At 44.1% G+C, this 20101-nt stretch overlaps 1 protein-coding gene and 1 non-coding gene across 4 annotated transcripts in view; both read left to right on the top strand.

Moving 5' to 3' along the window:
* The window catches only part of Flt3 (fms related receptor tyrosine kinase 3), a 128455-nt gene that overhangs the window by 50899 nt on the left and 57455 nt on the right, over nucleotides 1–20101 (top strand). For all 3 annotated transcript variants that reach the window (XM_052754529.1, XM_052754528.1, XM_052754527.1), the window contains exon 2: nucleotides 17066–17187. In XM_052754529.1, coding sequence (XP_052610489.1) covers nucleotides 17080–17187 — 108 coding nt within the window. In that variant the 5' untranslated portion in view covers nucleotides 17066–17079. The remainder of the gene's footprint in view (nucleotides 1–17065; nucleotides 17188–20101) is intronic.
* Nucleotides 17515–17587, top strand: Trnak-cuu (transfer RNA lysine (anticodon CUU)). The gene has a single exon. It is a non-coding gene; the product is annotated as a tRNA-Lys (tRNA).

Raw genomic sequence — 20101 nt, 5'->3', positions numbered from 1 at the left:
GTATTTGTCTTTTTTTTAATGTAAAAACATTTTATGTACAACTGCAGGAGAAATAATACTCAGATAGCCTGAACACAAAAACAGGTTATAATTTAAAAGTCCAGGGTTATTTTAAACTGGAAAAATATTTTCTCTGTAGAAAATAGCATAAATGATAACACTTCCCAATAAGCCCTTTCAAGCCAAATGATAGCTGAATTATACATATAAATATTGATTAGACTCTGGGATACAGAGGAAACCTATCTTCATCTGTTCAGAGAGCTATGTTTTACTTAAGTTGTGTAAGTGAGATTCCTATTCATCTTCCCCTTCACTGTTTGATTTATGGCAGACATTTTTCTATAGGCTAATCCATAATCTAAAAAGATTTTAGCCTCCCCTCCTGAAAGTACAACCAGCATATTCTTTTATCAGCTTGATATGGTACAAATTTTTATCCTAATAGTGAAATGTTTCACTAAAGCTTGCCCAGTGATTGGGTAAAACCAAAACTTATTATAAGCCACAGTCATCCTAAGGTCCCCCCTGCTAGATAGCCTCCCTGGATCTGTGAGTTGCAGTCTGATTGTCCTTTGCTTTATGTCTAATATCCACTTATGAGTGAATACATACCATGTTTGTCCTTTTGAGTCTGGGTTACCTCACCCAGGATGATTTTTCTATCCATCCATTTGCCTGCAAATTTCATGCTGTCATTATTTTTCTCTGCTGAGTAGTACTCTATTGTGTATATGTACCACATTTTCTTAATCCATTCTTCAGTTGATGGGCATCTAGGTTGTCAAACATCTCTTTTTTAAAATAAATAAATAAAAAGTTCATTTATTCTGTGTGTGTGTGTCACAGTGAGCAGGTGGAGGTCAGAGGACAACTTGTAGGAGTCAGTCCTCTCCTTTCACTGTGTGGGTCCTAGGGATTGGACTTGGGCCATCAGGTACGGCCACAAGCGCTTTTATCCACTAAGCCATCGTTTTGGCTCAGGAAAAGCATTTTGACATGAAGCTTCCTTTTATTTACTTTTAAAATTTTATTTATTTTTGTGTTCATGGGTGTTTTGCCTGCCTGTATGTATGTGCACCGTGTGTGTGTGTGTGTGTGTGTGTGTGTGTGTGTGTGTGTGTGTGCAATGCACACAGAGGCCAGAAGAGGGAGTCGAATCCCCTGGGATTAGAGTTACAGATGGTTCTGAACTATCACGTGGTTGCTGGAAATTAAACTCCAGGTCCACTGGAAGAGCAGCCAGTGCTCTTAACTGCTGAGCCATCTCTCCAGCCCCCTGAAGTTTCCTTTTAGTTAGTTCAACCTTCCAGCAATTGTTTTCATAGATTTGGGGACGTGGGGTTTAGGGGACAATGAGGAAAGAGGTAAAGTAATACCGACAGATATTCTTGATCACTGAATGCCTATAGATTAAAAATAGCACGGGTTTGGAACCTCAGAACCCATTTAAAAGCTGAGCTTGGTGTATCGTCCCAGCACTCCTACGTGAGGTGGGAGGGAGACTGGAGAGTCCCTGGCAAGTCACAGATCAGCTTGCCTGCCTTACGCAACAGCAAGTAAGAACTAAGAAACCTTACCTCAAACAAGGTGGAAGATGAAGATAGCTAAGACTGTCCTCTGTCCTCCAGAGGTACACACTGGCCTGCACACACCTGCACTCCCGCATGTGAACCACACATGTACACACAAGGGAAAAAAACTAAAAAGTAAAATAAAAACACATGTTTCAACGAAGTTTCAAGCAGATAAGGATAGGAATTCTCAGGCCATTCCCTTGCAAAAACACTTAAATATAGATAGATGGTATTATAAGCCCATGGGAATAGCAATGCTCTTGCATTTGAGGCAAAATGAATGATCAGTCGCAAAGTCAAAAATGATCTTTGTTTGCTTGTTTGTTTTCAAGGATTTCTTTATATAGCCCTAGCTACCCTGGAACTAGCTCCGTAGACCAGGCTGGCCTTGAAACTCACAGAGATCCCCTGCCTCTGCTCCCAAGTGCTGGGATTAAAGGTGTGCACCACCATCGCCTAACCAAATATGATCTTTGCATTTGGGGAAGAAACAGTTTGAGTTTGGTAGTGTGTGTGTGTGTGTGTGTGTGTGTGTGTGTGAGAGAGAGAGAGAGAGAGAGAGAGAGAGAGAGAGAGAGAGAGAGAGAGAGAGAGAGGAGTCTTATGTTGCCCAGGCTGACCTCCAACTTAATATGTAACCAAGGATGCCTTTGAACTCCTGGTCACCCTGCCTCAGCCTTCTGAGTGCTGGGACTATAAGGGCACATTCGGAAGCCAGGCCTGGGGGCTGGTTTGAATTTTTCAGATGGTCGTTCTGTTCTGTCAGCCAGGCTGGTCTCAAGCTCCATGGCTCAGGCCATGGCACCGAGCAAGGAGCAGTTTTCTAAATGGTTCTTTGGACAAATGTGTTGACTATATTTTATCACCAGGGAGTATTTGTGCTCCATTGAGAACCTCCCCGCTTCCCCCACACCATCTTCGCAGTTTAGACTGTGCCTCTCGGGTCTTCATTCCCTAACAATATTCAGAAATCAGTGTGGCAGGAGCCCCTGACCATGAAATGAGCATTCAGTGTTGGAGATTGCCATCAAAAGGGAAGGAAAGGAGGAAGGAAGGAAGGAAGGAAGGAGGGATGGAGGGAGGAGGGAAAGGAAGGAAGGAAGATTGCCATCTATAGATTGCTGACTCAGAATACCTCCTAAGTAACACCTAGCATGTATTGTTTTGTTTTGTTTTGAGACAGGGTCCTGGCTGGCCTGGAACTCACTATGTAGACCTCAAATGCACAGATATCCATCTACCTGCCTCTGTTTTTGAGTGCTGGGAATAAAGGCATGTGCCACCACACCTGGCTCTGGGTGAAGTTTTGATTTGACAAAAAGAAGCAAATAATCTTAAGAGCACTGCGAACTTTTATTCTTAAAAATTAATTAGCATACAAAGTAAAGTGTTGCATTTTATTGTCTTCCTACTTTTGGGCTTTTTAAAATGGCTTTTCAGGTGGTATCCCAAGCTGACCTCGATTCCACCTGCCTCTGCCTCCTTAGTCCTGGGATTACAAGCATGTGTGCGACCACACCCAGTCCTCAGGAGTTACAAAGGGGTCTTGTAGATAATAGTGTTATGCTCAGCTTTCGGGGACACCCAAAAGACCACCAGGGAGACCGAGTCCGGCATGTAAACACAAAGAACCTTTATTTCAAGCTCAAGCTTGGTCTCTTTGTCTATCTGATGCAGTGGTGAGAACAGACAGCCCCAAGCCCAGGTGGGTTTTTTTTTTTTATCATTACAGAAGTTGGGGTGAGGGGATTTCTAGGATTCAGGACCCTAATTGGCTGACATTTGTCTAGGGATATCTGCAAAAGGGGAATAGGTATGTACTAGGCTCAGGGACCTCTGGCGATCTTATCTGAACTTACCTGATGGTTGGAATGTTTGGGATGTCAGGTTTTTCCCCTTAGATGCTGGCCATCCCTCAGTGGATCCCTGATAGTGTCAGCTTATAGCTTTTCCTGGATCTGGGTGCTGCCTGCTAGTACACCTGTCATGGCAGCTGTGTGGTCAAGCTGTTTTGGGCCTCCCACATATAGAAATGCAAATTTGGCTTCACATACTGCATAGCTTGATCCTGTTGCTCTGCCTCACCCCTCCCTCATTCATGCACATAAAATGATGACCCTCCAGGAAAGGGGTTTACTGAGGAGAGTGTTTGGAGTCTGAGTTATTTTTGTTGTTGTTGGTAGTTGGTTTTTTTTTTTTTTCTGAGCCAAATAATCTCACAGACAAGGTTGTCCTGGGTCTTGAGTCCCTCCGACCTCAGCCTTCCAAGTGCTGGGGTCACCGTGCCCATCTGACTCTGTGGCTCTTCAGACTTTCCCTCACTGTGGCTTCTAAGGAGGCTTTCGTTGTAGTTACAAGGTCAACAGCTTTTCTTCCTTTACGAGACGGGGTGTGAGCCCTGCGCTTGCATGATCTGGTTTGTTTTTCCAGTGGCTGTCTCCTCAGTGGCCCTGAGATACGAAAGCTGTTGCAGAAGTCATGATGGTCGTTAACTTGACTCATACCATTCTGTTCTTCAGATACTAACACGTGTGAAAGAAATATAAAAATAATATAAAGTACACACACGATGTTCTTTTGTGGCTAGAGGAATTGCATAAGATCCCAAAAGAGGAACTATTGGTATTTTGGGGGTTGTTAAACAGTAAAATATATATATATATGTTTTTTCGCTCCTGTCATTATTATGTTGATTGGGAGCCAAGAATCCTCCATAGAATTATTTATAGTCTACACTGGAGCAGGATATTGCCATTCTTTCTTTCCAATACTACGTTTCAATTATAAGATACCCACCAAATGCAGCCTTCAGAATCCTCTGTGATCAGAGTCAGGTTTCCTAATGCTATTCGTGGAGGAAACGCAGATAGACATTTCAGGACTCATAATGCAAATAGGAAACATGCTGGTGCCGACCGCTCTGCAGCTGAAGTTCCTCTTTCTGAGCAGGAGACACCCTGCTTCATCGGATGAATTCCGCAGGGTCTGCTTCAGGCGGGCGTGTTACAGAAAGGGAGACACCGGGTCTGAAGATGTCGTTAGGGTTTGGAGTCAGTCCTCGTGTGTAAGGCTTCCTTCCCTACCTCCTTCTCTCTCTCCCCTCCCCCACTTCTTCTAAATGCTTTGGAGCAAGGTCTACTTATAGGACCCACGTTAAAAGCTGCACAGGGTGGTGGTGTGCCTCAGTGTTAGAGCGCAGCATTCATGAGGACCAGGTTCTGTCCCCAGCACCTTCCCAGATACCATTCAGTGACCTCCAAAGTGCCGCACAGCACTGCCCTCAAAGGACTGCCAGGCTAACGCTGTGGGGCCGACAGCGAGAGTCAGGCACAGAGCTGCAACTGATGCGTCTACAGAAGTGTAGCCTCTAACCCAAACAGAAAACGAGGCCAAGCTTCCAAGAGGAGACTATTCCAACCGTGGCTGGGAAGGTGTGTGATGGATGATGGGGAATGCAGAGGGTGAGGACACTCCCAGTAAGTGGGATAGCAAGGAACGAGGTTCAGAGGTAACAAACTTGAGCAAAACCGTGATTCAGGTCTCGGTTGTTGGGACACAGTATACGAGGTCTCTAGGATTACAGTGGTTATCCTTTATAAAGTTATAACTCAGGAAATTGATTTTTTTTTATGCTTTGTGTGTGTGTGTGTGTGTGTGTGTGTGTGTGTGTGTGTGTGTCTGTGTGCATGCATTCGATTGTGTGCACGAGTACCAAGGCTCGTGTATAGAGGTCAGAGGACAACTTGAGGGAGTTGGTTGTCTCATTCCACCATGTAGGTCCCAGGGATCAAAACTCAGGTTCTCATGCTTGGTGGCAAGCCCCCACAGAGCCATCTTGCTGGCCTGGAGTTTGACCTTTATCATGGAGACCACAAACCTCTGACTGACTTCAGAAGATTCATGATACTGTTTTTTCCTCTTCCACTGTGCCCCACCCCCTATCATCCAAGTATGTTATTTCATTTGTTTACTTTTTTTTCTTTTTGGTTTTTCAAGACAGGGTTTCTCTGTGTAGCTTTGGTACCTGTCCTGGATCTCGCTCTGTAGACCAGGCTGGCCTCGAACTCACAGAGCTCTGCCTGGCTCTGCCTCCCGAGTGCTGGGATTAAAGGCGTGCGCCACCACCGCCCAGCTCATTTGTTTACTTTTAAGAGAAAGTGTTTATTACTTTCATTGATTTTCAAAAGGACCTGTGAGTGAATCCAAAGAAGGGGAGAACCAGTGCTGTGAGTTGTGGGGGGTTTCGAGTGGAGGATGTGTGGTGTTTAGGTGGAGGACGGAGCGCGTCAGCTAAACTATTGCACAGAAACCAGTGAGGAGGCTCTTGGCGGTGGTTTAGGCCAGAAACAATCAAGACTTGCTTGTGACAATGATAATACAGAGGCTGAACAGAGGGGAGATTTGAGGGGAATCCAGAAGGCAAAATTAACGTTAGGGTGTGGCTACTGCTTGGATGGGAAATGAGTGTGGGAGAGGAATCAAAGCTCTCTCCTGGAGCTCGGTGGATGGCCGCCCCGCAGTCCCACCAGTATGGGATGCTGAGGCAGGATCCTTTGAGACCAAGAGTTCCCAGCAGAAGTGCTCTGATTTCTAGATGTCTGGCTTTGGTGACAGTGTGGATGTGGATGCTAACCGAAGAGAACAGAGACAGCGGGAGGCATGGAGGGAAAGGTGACTTCCATTTCCCTTGGTATTCCTGGAGGGCCACCCAGATAGACGGCTATGTACTCAAAGGTGTGAGACACACAGAGGCAAAGGTTTGGGGCCCCTAAGTAAATAACGGCAGTTAAAATCATGATAGTTTACAGGGAAAGTGTAGCTGAAGTTTTCTCCAGTCCTGCCTGGCCCACGGTCAGGACAAATCTCTCTCACCCGCCAGTCCCGCAGCCGCTCGGACCCAACCAAGGAATCACACAGAGACTTATATTGCTTATATTATATGGCCATGGCAGGCTTCTTGTTATCTAGTTCTTATATCTTAAATTAACCCATTTCTATTAATCTATAAGTTGCCATGTGACTTGTGGCTTACCGGTAATTTTACATCTTGCTTCCTCTGTGTCTGGCTCGAGACTCCTGACTCAGCCTTCCTGTTCCCAGAATTCTCCTCTCTCCTTGTCCCGCCTATACTTCCTGCCTGACTACTGGCCAATTAGTGTTTTATTTATTAACCCAATCAGCGCAACACATTTAACACACAGAACATCCCACAGCAAAGGAGTACAGAGTATGACCAGAAAAAAAGGAGCCTAATTTGTTGCCCTCATTTACCAGATGATGAAAATGAGGCTCAAAGAGGTTAAATAATTTGTTCAAATTCAGTGTTATCAAAACCAAACTTCCAGAGGGGAGCTTGAACTCAGCTCTCTACTGCTCAGCTAGTTCTGTGTGCCTCACAAGACTTCATTTGGAAATGAGGCATTGGCGCTGGAGGGAGGGCTCAGCTGTTAAGAGTACTTACTGCTGCTCTGACAGAGAACCCAAGATCTCTTTTCCACACCCTCATGGCGGCTCACATCCATCTGTGACTCCAGTTCTAGGGGATCTGACGCCTTCTTTGAGCCTCTGAAGGTATCAGGCATGCATGTGGTACATTCAGGCAAACACATACAACAACTTAAAACTTTTCCTAGTATTATTTTTAAAAAAGGAAATGATGTGTCTTGGCATTCTCCTGTCTGTTTCAAACCATCTAAATCCATAGCTCTGTCACTGGAGAGCAGATGTTTATTGACTTTGTGTTTTGTGTTTGTCTGTTGAGACACAGCCTCACTGTGTAGCTCTCACTGGCTTTGAACTCCTGCAGACCAGCCTTGCCTGAGAGTTGAGGTGATCCTCCTGCCCCTGCCTCCTGAATACTGTAAGCTCAGGAGGGCTTACATGAATGCACTACCACACTTGGGTGTATTTAATTTTGGTTTTTTGTGAAGCAAAGTTGTGGGTTTTTTTCCCCCTGAGACAAGATTTCTCTATGCAACAGGCCTAGCTGTCCTGGAACTAGCTTTGTAGACCAGGCTGACCTGGAACTCACAGAGATCTGCCTACCTTTGCCTCCTTAGTGCCGGGATTAAAGGCGTGCACCACCATAGCCCAGGAAGTTGTGTTTGTTTTTTTGTTTTTTTTTTTTCCAGAGCTGAGGACTGAACCCAGGGCCTTGTGCTTGCTAGGCAAGCACTCTACCACTGAGCAAAATCCCCAATCCCAAGTTGTGTTTTTTTTTTTGGTTTTTTGAGACAGGGTTTCTCTGTGTAGCTTTGCGCCTTTTCCTGGAACTCACTTGGTAGCCCAGGCTGGCCTCGAACTCACAGAGATCTGCCTGGCTCTGCCTCCCGTGTGCTTGGGATTAAAGGCGTGCGCCACCACTGCCCAGCAAGTTGTGTTTTTTTTAAGGAAATATTTTAATATAGACTTAAACATGAGGCAAGCAGGATGGGGGTGGGGGAGTGTGAATACACAAGAGGAAGTGTGGGCTTCTCAAGAGAGAGTTGCCTCGATGGTCCTTGTGTAAGCTCAAACTTTGGCTTTAGATTGATGTCATCCCCTTCAGAGTACCCTCCCCAGTGCCATCCTCTGTAGCAGGCTTTTTCTTTTGGGCCACCAACCAGCCCCCAAATCATGGCATGGACACTTATTATTGGTTTTGAATGCTCGGCCTTAGCTGAGCTCTTTTCTTGCTAGTTCTTTGAACTTAACCTGTTTCTCTCCATCTATGTTTTCCCTCGTTTTTTTTTTAATATTTATTTATTTATTATGTATACAGTATTCTGTCTACATGTATGCTTACAGGCCAGAAGACGGCACCGGATCGAATTACGGATGGTTGTGAGCCACCATGTGGTTACTGGGAATTGAACTCAGGACCTCTGGAAGAGCAGTCAATGCTCTTAACCACTGAGCCATCTCTCCAGCCCCCTGTTTTTTTTTTTTTAAACCTTTTTTCTGTATGTTCTACTTTGTCTAGCTGTATGGCGGCTGCCTGCCTGCCTGGCCCTGGGCATCTCCCTCTCCTCATTCTCATTCTCGTTCTCCCCTTTCTTCTCTATTCTTGTTCTTAGATTTTTTTCCTCTTACTTACTCTCTCTGCCCGCCAGCCCCACCTATCCTTTCTGTGCCTAGCTATTGGCTGTTCAGCTTTTTATTAGACCAATCAGGTGCTTTAGGTAGGCAAGGTGAAACAGCAACACATCTTTTCATAATTAAACAAACACAGCAGAAACAAATGTAACACATCCCTACATCATTAAACAAATGCAGCAGAAACATATGTAACGCATCTTTACATAGTTTATTGCTTCCCAATTCTTTTTCTTTCAAAGCAAATAATGTAGCGAGCCTCCCTACCTTTTTTAATTCCAAAGCTCCCTCAGTGCTCCACATGGGTTTGCAGCCACAATCTGGGAATTTCCACTGAGGCTTTGGAATAGATTCTTGGAAAAGAACCTTTCAATTGATGATGTCAAATTATGTGTCAGCCCTTTTTTTAATATTTTATTTTTTTGGCTTTTCGAGACAAGGTTTCTCTGTGTAGCTTTGGAGCCTGTCCTACTTGCTCTGTAGACCAGGCTGGCCTCGAACTCAGAGAGATCTGCCTGCCTCTGCCTCCCAAATGCTGGGATTAAAGGTGTGCGCCACCACCGCCTGGCATGTTTTTTTGTCAATTATGAATGGTTTCACAGGTATTCAAGTACAGATAGTTCATGTGAGTAGAGTGTTAATTACTCCTAAATACATGGTGTTGTGTGGATGGATTTTATGCTGTGTAAATGCTCAATTGGTATCTTTTTTGGTGCGGGGGCAGTTGAGACAGTGTTTCACTATGTAGCCCTGGCTGTCCTGGAACTTGCTTTGTAGACCAGGCTGGCCTCGAACTCACAGAAATCCGCATGCCTCTGCCATCTGAGTGCTGTGGTAAAAGGTGTGCCACCCCTGCCCGGCTCAACTCTTGTCTTAACCAAGTTGTGTTTACAAGTGATTAGGCCATGGGAATGTCAGTTGCTCAACACTGTTGTCAGCACATGCTGCAGGCAGTTTTCTGTTTGTGTCCCTGCTCCCCTTCCCAGTCTGTGTCCTAGTCCAGTGTGTTGTCCCCCACCCCATTCTAATAAGGATGTAGCAACATGTTGTGGTTTAATTTGTTTCCCTAGTGATCCATGATGTGAAGCAATTTCCACTCATTTAATCATTACCTTACTTTGCTATTAGATTGCTTGTTTTCTTATTACTGGGTTTTAGGAGTGATTTGTATAATATGGATACAAATTATTTGTCAGAATAGTGTTGTGTAACAGTTTCCTCTGAAATTGAAACATTCCGCCCTGCAGTGAAACTCTTTAAGCAGGGTGGTAAACAACTCAAAATAGCTTCAGGAAGTCCCTGAAACCGACCAGATTCACTAGGTCCCTATCAGAGTAAGCAATAAAAGCTGCGAAGAAGACTCAGACAGGCCGATCTACAAAGAACATGCTTGAGATAGTCATGATCAACCATCTGCCTGCAAGAAACAAAAACTAGCAGAGCTGCTTGGAAGGTGTTGAGACCAACAGAGTCACTTGGAAAGGACACTCTCCTGCATGTTGAGCTGCTTGCCGGCTGTGTGTGCAGTGTCTTCCAGGTTCCCAGCTTTTGTGACCTGTTCTCCCTGCTGGCGTGGGCTTTGGTGGTGATGAAGCTGTCTCAAGTCATTTCTGTTCCTGCAAGTAACCCCTCCCCCATATTCATGTAAGTAACCCCAATAAAAGTCATTGGTTCGGCAAGCTGGGCTTGGATGGCATTCCTACTCTGATTTACCATGGGCTCCCTATCTGAGCTGATCAGACGTGTGTATCCCTCTAGGAAAAGTTTTGTCATATAACAAGCAGTGATCTGAAAATACCTTCATTCTGACAGTTTGCATCCTTTGCACCCACGTAAAGGCCATGCCTCTGTAACTCTAGTACTCGGGATGTAGAGACAGGTAAATCCCAGTGGCTTGCTGGCCAGTCTAGCTGAAACAGAGAGACCCAGGTTCAACGCAAGACCCTGTCTTAGAAAATAAAGTGGAGAGTGATGTAGGAGCACACCCAATGCCAATCTCTAGCCTCTCTATGCACATGTATGGGGGTGTGCACATGTGCGTCCAAACACACACACACACACACACACACACACACACACGAAGTAAAAAGTCAGTTATTTCCAAAGGAGACAGAAAAAGAAGACAAGGGAATTAAAAGAAAACAGGACAGATAGAATCAAAGGACAGGATGAAGGATTCAAGCTTAATCACACTAATAATCTCAAGAACTTAAATAACGCCAATATCACAACAAAAAGGTTCATTTTTGTGTGTGATGTTTTTATTGACAAGCTCTTTATAATAAAGTTTTAATTAAAATATGAAAATGAAAATCACTGTTTTAAAAGACAAAGTTCATTAGATTTCTTTAAGAAAAGAAGGTCAAACTTTGAGCCACATAAATGAAGTCAATCCTGCATATGAGAACTTACTAGGCTAAAAGGAAAAGCATGAATGGCTTGGTATGGTGGTGCACACCTTTAGTATCAGCACTGGGGAGGCAGGGGCAGGAGGATCTCTATGAGTTCAAGGCCAGTCTGGCCTTCCTAGTGAGTTCCAGGCCTATTAGAGCTACACAGTGAGACCCTGTTTCAACATGAATTAGTTAACTTATTAAATGAAGGGAAAGTTTTGTGCTAACACTAAGCAGCTGGTGGGACTTTCACAGCATCAAAATGTCTCTTTGTTGCATCTTTTTGTGGTTTGTGTATCAGGGCAATTGTAGCCTCATAAAAATAGTTTGGTAGTGTTCCTTCTGTTTCTATTGTGTGGAACAATTTGAAGAGTATTGGTATTAGTTCTTCTTTGAAAGTCTGGTAAAATTCTGCACTGAAACCATCTGGTCCTGGGCTTTTTTTGGTTGGGAGACTTTTGGTGACTATTTCTATTTCTTTAGGGGTTATTGACCTATTTAAATCGTTTATCTGGGCTTGATTTAATTTTGGTATGTGGTATTTATCCAGAAAATTGTCCATTTCTTCCAGATTTTCCATTTTTGTGGAGTACAGGTTTTTGAAGTATAATCTGATGATTCTCTGGATTTCCTCATTGTCTGTTGTTATGTCTCCCTTTTCATTTCTGATTTTGTTAATTTGGGTGCTCTCTCTTTGCCTTTTGGTTAATTTGGCTAGGGGTTTGTCTTTCTTGTTGATTTTTTTCAAAGAAACAACTCTTCGTTTCATTGATTTTTTTGTATTGTTCTCTTGTTTTCTATTTCGTTGATTTCAGCCCTCAATTTATTTCCTGGCGTCTATTTCTCCTGGGTGAGTTTGTTTCTTTTTGTTCTAGAGCTTTCAGTTGTGCTGTTAATTCATTGGTATGAGATTTCTCCATCTTCTTTATGTGTGCATTTAGAGCAATGAATTTTCCTCTTAGCACTGCTTTCATAGTGTCCCATAAGTTTGGGTATGTTGTACTTTCATTTTCATTGAATTCTAGGAAATCTTTAATTTCTTTCTTTATTTCTTCCTTGACCCATTGATGTTTCAGGTGGACATTATTCAGTTTCCATGAGATTGTATACTTTCTATAACTTTTGTTGTTGTTGAGGTCTAACTTTAAGGCATGGTGGTCCAATAATATACAGGAGACTATTCCAATTTTTTTGTATCTGTTGAGATTTGCTTTGTGACTGAGCATGTGGTCAATTTTTGAGAAAGTTCCATGGGGTGCTGAGAAGAAGGTATATTCTTTTGTGTTAGGGTGGAACGTTCTGTAGATATCTATTAAGTCCATTTGAGTCATAACATCTCTTAGGTCCTTTATTTCTCTGTTAAGTTTCAGTCTGGTAGATCTGTCTTTTGGTGAGAGTGGTGTGTTGAAATCTCCCACTACTAATGTGTGGGTTTTGATGTGTGTTTTGAGCTTTAGTAATGTTTCTTTTATGAATGTGGGTGCCTTTGTATTTGGGGTGTAAATGTTCAGAATCGAGACTTCATCTTGGTGGATTTTTCCTGTGATAAATATGTAATGTCCATCCTGATCTCTTTCGATTGATTTTAGTTTAAAGTCTATTTTATTAGATATTAGGATAGCTACACCAGCTTGTTTCTTAGGTCCATTTGCTTGGAAAGCCTTTTCCCAGCCCTTTACTCTGAGGTAGTGTCTGTCTTTGAAGTTAATGTGTGTTCAAAATGTCTCTTAGGGCAGAGTCACCTGTAATGCTGTGAGCCTTGTTTTGTCAAAAGAACATTCCATGTCTGGCATCAGAGCGGGAAGTTTGCGTCGGCAACTCTGGTCGAGCCGCAAGGAAAAGTGGAAAAACCCACCAGCATCCTCCCAGAGTTCAGAACTCCCTCAGTAACCAGCACTCTGAGGGAAAAGAGGCCACCAAGGGAGAGAGAAGCCTTGGTTGACTGCCGACCAAGCTGTCATGACAGCAGCAGCCAAATGCTCCCCACCCCTGCTTCCTCCCAAGTACATGTAGTGAATGTGCTTGCAAAGACAGAACGTGCTCTGAGCTATCAAACACAGTTCAACAGACTTTGAAAGACTCCAGAAGTACAAAATAGAGCTTTTGACTGAAATGGTATTGAATTAGAAATAGTTAGCAGAAAAAAAAATGTTTGGAAGGTCACCAAATACTGAGAAATCAAAGTGGTTTCGAAGAGTCCATGGGTCAAGAAGAAACCAGAAAATCAAATGTATTTTGAAATGAATGACAATGAAAATTATTGTGGACTATGAGAGGTTCTGCCCCTCGATAGCCCGCTCCCAGGGTCCGAGAAGAATCTATGACCAGCTGATAATCTCATCTTTGATGATATTAGAATTAGAATTGAATTAGAATTGAATCTAGGTACACAAAACTCTTAGTCCAAACACTTCATTCTTTTGAGTCAGTTCTCTTTCTACGCAGCTTCTGTTCTGCCCTCATGCCTAGCTCTTCTGTCTCTTCTTTTCCTGTCCTCTCATAGCCCTGATGAAGCCCTTATGTTTTTTATCTCATCTTCAGCTTCTCCGTCCATGCTCATTTCTTCTTTTCCTCCTCTCCTCACCTGACCCAATCCTTATTCTCTACAGAAGATCTGCCTTGTTCCTTTCTCTCCAGTCATGCGACTCTGCCTGGACCAGGAATTCTGCCCCAGCCTTCACTCACACCTGGATATGCAAAAAACCCTTTGATCTCAGTCAAATGCTCTGGAATGCCATTTGGCCAGTCTGGGGAAGGAAAGTCTGAGCTTCATTTGCACAGAGATAAAGCTATGCATCTACAGTCCGCCTGTGTCCTAGGCTCTATAGGGGTGTTACCTAGTTCAGATCATCAGTAGGTCTGAGAAGCTTATGCTTTTGCTGTTAAGGCCTAGTAGTATATGAGCACACAAGAAATTCATAGCAGAAGACAGCTGATATATTAAAAGCTGAATAGCACCAAATATTCCCTGATAATTGCTTCCCTCTAGAAAGATTCCTTGATCTTTCTATATATAGCTTTATTATATACAGCTGACTATAATATATTCTTGTGGCTTGCAGAAGAAAATGAGATGAATATGGTAATAAGGGGGTTCCTCTAAAGCTGTACTTGAGCAGGGATTACTGCTGAGCCAACATTCTAGCCCAAGTTGTGTTTGTTTGGGTTTTTTGGTGTTGGGTATTGAACCAAGAAACTCACACATTTAAGGAAAGCCCTCTATTACTGAATCATGCCCGCAGGCCCAAATTTAGAAATTAGATTATTATTATTAGACATTTACTTATTGATTATTAATTAGAGCTTTTGCTACAGTATCATGATTGTTTGTTGTGAGCCAGACTGGTCTAAAAATTTCTCATGGAAATTGTCTTACTGCTCAGCTTCTTCAGTGCTGGGGTTACAGGCGTGAACCATTGTAAGTGAATCAATATCCCAAACCAATGGCATCACATTCAACCATGAGAGAGAAAGCCAGGCATAGTGGCACACGCCTTTAATCCCAACACTCAGGAGACAGAGGTGGATCTTGAGTTCAAGGCCAGCCTGGTCTACATAGTGAGTTCCAGGACAGCAGGGCTGTGTAGTGAGACAACCCTCTCTCAAACAACAACAAAACAAACAAGAGAAGAAGAAACAGAAGGAAAATAGTAAATTAAGCTGTGTCTTAGTTAGGGTTTCCATTCCTGTGAAGAGACACCATGACCATGGCAACTCTTATAAAGGGAAACATTTCATTGGGGCTGGTTTACAGTTTCAGAGGTTCAGTCCATTGTCATCATATTGGAACATGGCAGTGTGCAGGTAGACATGGTGCTGGAGAAGGAGTTCTACAGGAAGTGAACTGTCCTACTGGGTGTGGCTTGAGCATAGGAGACCTCCGAGCCCACCCCCACAGTGACACACTTCCTCCAACAAAGTCACCCTGCTCCAACAAGGCCACATATCCCCATAGTGCCCCTCCCTACGAGCTTATGGGGCCAATTACCTTCAAACTACCTACCGCAAGCTCCAGGTGAGCAAAATAAAGAAAATAATCATGACCAGAGTTAAAGTCAATGAAGAAGAGAAGCAAAACAGTGGTGATAAAAGATCAAACTGGTGAACCCAGGGAGGCCACCAGAGAAACAAAGATCGAAGACACAGGCTGCAATGTGGCTACAGAGTGCATAGCTGTTGGGAGCATCATGGGTTACATATACACATCACTTTTTAAAATTAAAAAATAAACCCTAAAGAACTTGACATGGTCAAAGTACCTGAAGAGATGCACCACCACAGTAGAAGAAATGAGAGAATATTTTCAGAGTAGGTGAAAGGATACATTGTAATTCAACGGGGTAATGAAAGCCATAGCGTGCCCAGGGACGGCTCACACCTGTCACTCCGGCTCCCGGGAGCCTGAGGCAGACGTCTGTGGCTAGCAAGGGGTACTGTGCAGAGCTCTGTCTCAGTAATGAAAAGGGCAGAAGAAGAGCCGCAGTGAGAGGGCACACCTACCTTATGAAGAGCGAAGTCTTGTAGGCAGAAGATGATCCAGCGGGTAAAAGCGCTTGTCACAAAAGCTGAGCTACCTGACTTGTGGCACACACACATGCACATGCCAGCACACACACACACACAAATGATACCATTTACAATAATAGGAACACTGAAGGTCTCATTCTAGCAGATGTTGTTGAGAATGTCACACAACTGGAATCCTTGTGTGGCCAGCAGGAGCGTGAGAGGACAGAGAAGCCCACTGTCAACGTGAGTGTGTATGATGTCAGGACATACATACCCCTTTCCAAAGTCACATGCTTTGATGTGTACAATCTAAGTAAACTAGACTGTGAAGTCATGGTTGTTATTGCTATATGGATGGTTGGGTTGGTTTTTTAAGACAGGGTCTCAATATATAGCCTTGGTTGGCCTAGAGTGTGCTTTATAGACCAGGCTGGTCTCAGACTCACAGAGATCCGCTTATCTCTGCCTCCCAAGTGCTGGGATTAAAGACACGCATCACCACACCTGGCAAAATCACATTTAAAAAAAGAGTGGAGGGTGAAAACATTAGAGAGTGGGACAAGAAAGAGTGTTAACATCCCCGAGACTCTGAGATTGCAAGGACAGAGATGTCTGGACGCATATATTTACCTCTTGCTTCTATCAAGCCCATCATTCAAATGCCAGTAAAAGATATTCTGAATGACGAAAACGCACGCACTGGGTGTGATCTGGGGTTTACTCATTGTTTAGGGCAGTGCGTGAGCCACTGGGTCGGTGAGTAAGCTTGGTTCTGGTGGTCGTTCCACAGAGCATGTTTGTGTCGAAATATCACTATGCCCATTGAGATAGCTGCATTTACTGAATCGAAAAGGTTAAGTAAAACTCAACACAAAAAAAATGCCATCATGAAACACATTGCTTTGTATGCTAGCTCAAAATTAGTTAAAAGTAAATAAATGAATACCTCAATAAAGCTCTAAAAATTCCTAAACTTGAGAGATTGGGGTTGGGGTGTACCTTGCTAGAGAGTACGTATTGCTAGGGTATTGACCTAGCATGCATTTTCTGAGGTCTTTGATGTGATCCCCAATGAGAGAGAGAGACAGAGACAGAGACAGAGACAGAGAGCAACAGAGAGAGACAGAGAAAGCGCTCTCTACCACAGGACCCTGGAGTTAACAGCATCAGTTTTTCAATACCACCAGCCTCATTTCAAAAGCTTAATAGCTACATGTGGTCAATGACCACCATGCTGGACAGCACAGATGGGGACATTCCCGTCACTGCAGGTGGCTCCATGGGATGCTGCTCTCAATGGCTGCATCCCTCATGTAGAGTAGACTGGTTTTTGTGAAACGCCACTTCCCGTGTTCTTTTCTGTTGGTCACTTTTCCCTGATTGCATTTTGTTTCTTTGTTCTGTGGTAAGACAAACACTTCTTTTCTCCCTAAGGTGCGTGTGTGTGTGTGTGTGTGTGTGTGTGTGTGTGTGTGTGTGTACTAATGTCGTTATTTTGGTTTTGTTTTACAGCTGTTTTGTCAGTGATGATGCTTGAGACCATTACAGACCAAGATCTGCCTGTGATCAAGTGTGTTTTAATCAGACATAAGAACAATGGCTCATCAGCTGGAAAGTCGTCGTCATATATGATGGTAACGTGATGTGAACGTAAAGTTCCCTCTGTTTTGCTCTAGAGACTATACTTTGTAGGCTGCTGACACCTGTCATGACTAAGTGGGCATCCCTTCAGTGTGCTAGACACTTTCCTCGGGTGCAGTAGCATCTATACCGCCGTCTCCCTCGCCACCAAAGGCATCCAGAACTGTATTCTGGGGGTGGGAGAGGCTGTGGATTGGATTCCCAGCACTGAGGGTTAGTGTGTGTGTGTACACACATGCACATGAGAAGATCCATGTTCTCTTGTGGCTGTGGATTTGAAAGGGCATGTATACCTAGTGTGAAGAAGTGGTGAGCAAACTGCCCGGCTAGCTCAGTCGGTAGAGCATGGGACTCTTAATCCCAGGGTCGTGGGTTTGAGCCCCACGTTGGGCGGTTTCAGTTTTCAGTTTGCCGGGTAGTGGTGGTGCACGCCTTTAATCCCAGCACTCGGGAGGCAGAGCCAGGTGGATCTTTGTGAGTCTGAGGCCAGCCTGGTCTACAGAGAAAGATCCAGGAAAAGGCGCAAAGCTACACAGAGAAACCCTGTCTCGAAAAACAAACAAACAAAAAAAAAGTGGTGAGCTTTTCTCTCTCTTCCCATCTTCCTCCCCCTTACGTGTGTGTGTGTGTGTGTGTGTGTGTGTGTGTGTGTGTGTGTGTGTGTGTACGTAGGCGTGCTGGTGTGATGGAGCAAGCTGGTTCTCTTGCTTTGCAGCAGATGCCTTTGCCCACTGCGGGGCATTTACACACCAACCCCACAGTTCCCCAGAGTTTTCTTGAGTGTGAGCAGCAGGAAATATTAGACAGAAGGATTTATATTGTGGAGATAAACAGATAGAGAATAAAGGATAGCCTTGAGAGGGCCTGGAACCTATTCCACCTGGCCCTGTCTCTGCCCCAGGGTGTTTATAGAGACGCCAAGGGGTGGAGCAAAAGACCTCCTCCCCCAGCACAGCCAAGTGCAGACCATCTCAGACACCTGCACTCAGGCCCATGGTCCTAATCATTCTCTCTATGAGGACCTGCTGGGTAACGCCACTAGGAAACCTGAAAATGGGCTCCCACAGCCCACTGAGCTACATTTCCTACACTGCCTACATTTCCCTTTTCTTTTCTAAAGATTTATTTATTTTTATGTGCACCATGTGCATGCAGTGCCCACCAAGGCCAGAAAAGGGCATCGTATCTCCTGGAACTGGAGTTAGTGACAGTTGTGAGCCACCATGTGGGTGCTGGAAATCCAACCTAGGTCCTCTGCAAGAGCAACAAGTGCTCTTAATCACTGAGCCTTCTCCAGCTCAGTCCTCTCTCTTTAAAATTTTGTTATTGTTACTTGTTTTATGTGTGTGGGTGTTTCACCTGCATGTATGTCTGTGCCCTGTGTGCATGCGTGGTGCCCACAGAGGCCAGAAGAGGGTATTGAATTCCCTGTATCTTGAATCACAGAAGGCTGTGAGCTGCCATGTGGGTGCTGGGAACTGAACCAGGTCCTCTGGGAGAGCAGCCAGTGTGCTCTAACCACTGAGCCATCTCCGCAGCCCCCTCTCTTTGGTATAGTCATCTACCGCGGTTATCCCCACCTGTCTGCTTCTTAAAATAGGTGTTTAGTGAAAGAACTCAAATGAAGGAAGCCCACATGATAGAGAACTGAAAATCCTAGACATCTCTATACATCCAATAAGACTGTGTCGCGAACTCTCTGCACATTTCCAGTTTAAGATTCGCTAACTCTGTTTTCCTTCGTGGAGACAGAAAAATACATGGTATAGCTTGCCATCCTATGACTATCAGATCTAGAAATAATCTTAAGTTTTTAATAACAATGTGAAATGGGTTTCAATAGCAGCATATAGGCAAATATATACTACAAACACACACACACACACACACACACACACACACACACACACACACACACACACATAAATAAACACTTCCATTTAAACAAAATTTTTCTTTTCTTTTTTTTTTTTTTTTCAAAACAAGGTTTCTCTGTGAAACAGTCCTGGCTGTCCTGGAACTCACTTTGTAGACCAGGCTGTCCTCAAACTCAGAGGTCTGCCTGCCTCCCGAGTGCTGGGATTAAAAGTGTGGACTACCACACCCTGCTGGCAGAAGCATTATTGGTTTTAATTTTTTTTTTTTTTTTTTTTTTTTTTTGGTTTTTTTCGAGACAGGGTTTCTCTGTGTAGCTTTGCGCCTTTCCTGGAACTCGCTTTGGAGACCAGGCTGGCCTCGAACTCACAGAGATCCGCCTGGCTCTGCCTCCCGAGTGCTGGGATTAAAGGCGTGCACCACCACTGCCCGGCTTGATTTTAATTTTTAAATAGGTATTGGCATTGTAACAAACTGGCGTATTCATAATTAGGGCATGTTAAATATGTAGTAGTGTGGAGAACAGACGAAGGCCTGAGTGAATGTATATTGTTGGCGTGAGTACTGTTGTGTCAGGGACCCCACTGCCCCAGACTCATGGGAATGGTATGTCCTTCCCCACATCAGACTCGGGAATGGCAAGGCCTGAGTCAGGATGTTGCCAGTGTCTGCAGGAAGTCTTAACCATAGCTTCTTCCTCCTGGGTGATTGCAGCCTGAGACTGCTCCCCTACATAGTCCCCTACCTAAATTAGCTCACCTGCCCCCTTGTTGAGCTGTATATAATAAACACAGTGAGTTTCCAGGCAGCTGATGTCTCCATCAGAGCACACGTCCTACCCGATCCCAACTTTTCTGCATGTATGTCTGTGTGTCTGTCATATCTTCATTTCCTGGTTGCCCCAGGTCAGGTCAGGTCCAAAGTTTCCAAATCACAGCAATAGTAGCATTTCAGTATGGATACAAAAGAGCATCATGTGGTATCCTATTTTCAACTCTTAGTGTCTTTCCAACATAAGAAAATAGCTATTCA

Source organism: Peromyscus californicus, unplaced genomic scaffold (genome assembly GCF_007827085.1).
Source record: "Peromyscus californicus insignis strain IS unplaced genomic scaffold, ASM782708v3 Scaffold_2__1_contigs__length_46816999, whole genome shotgun sequence".
Taxonomy (NCBI): Eukaryota; Metazoa; Chordata; class Mammalia; order Rodentia; family Cricetidae; genus Peromyscus; species Peromyscus californicus.
Note: the sequence above shows the minus strand (reverse complement) of the source record. Positions and strands in the feature narration are given on the sequence as shown.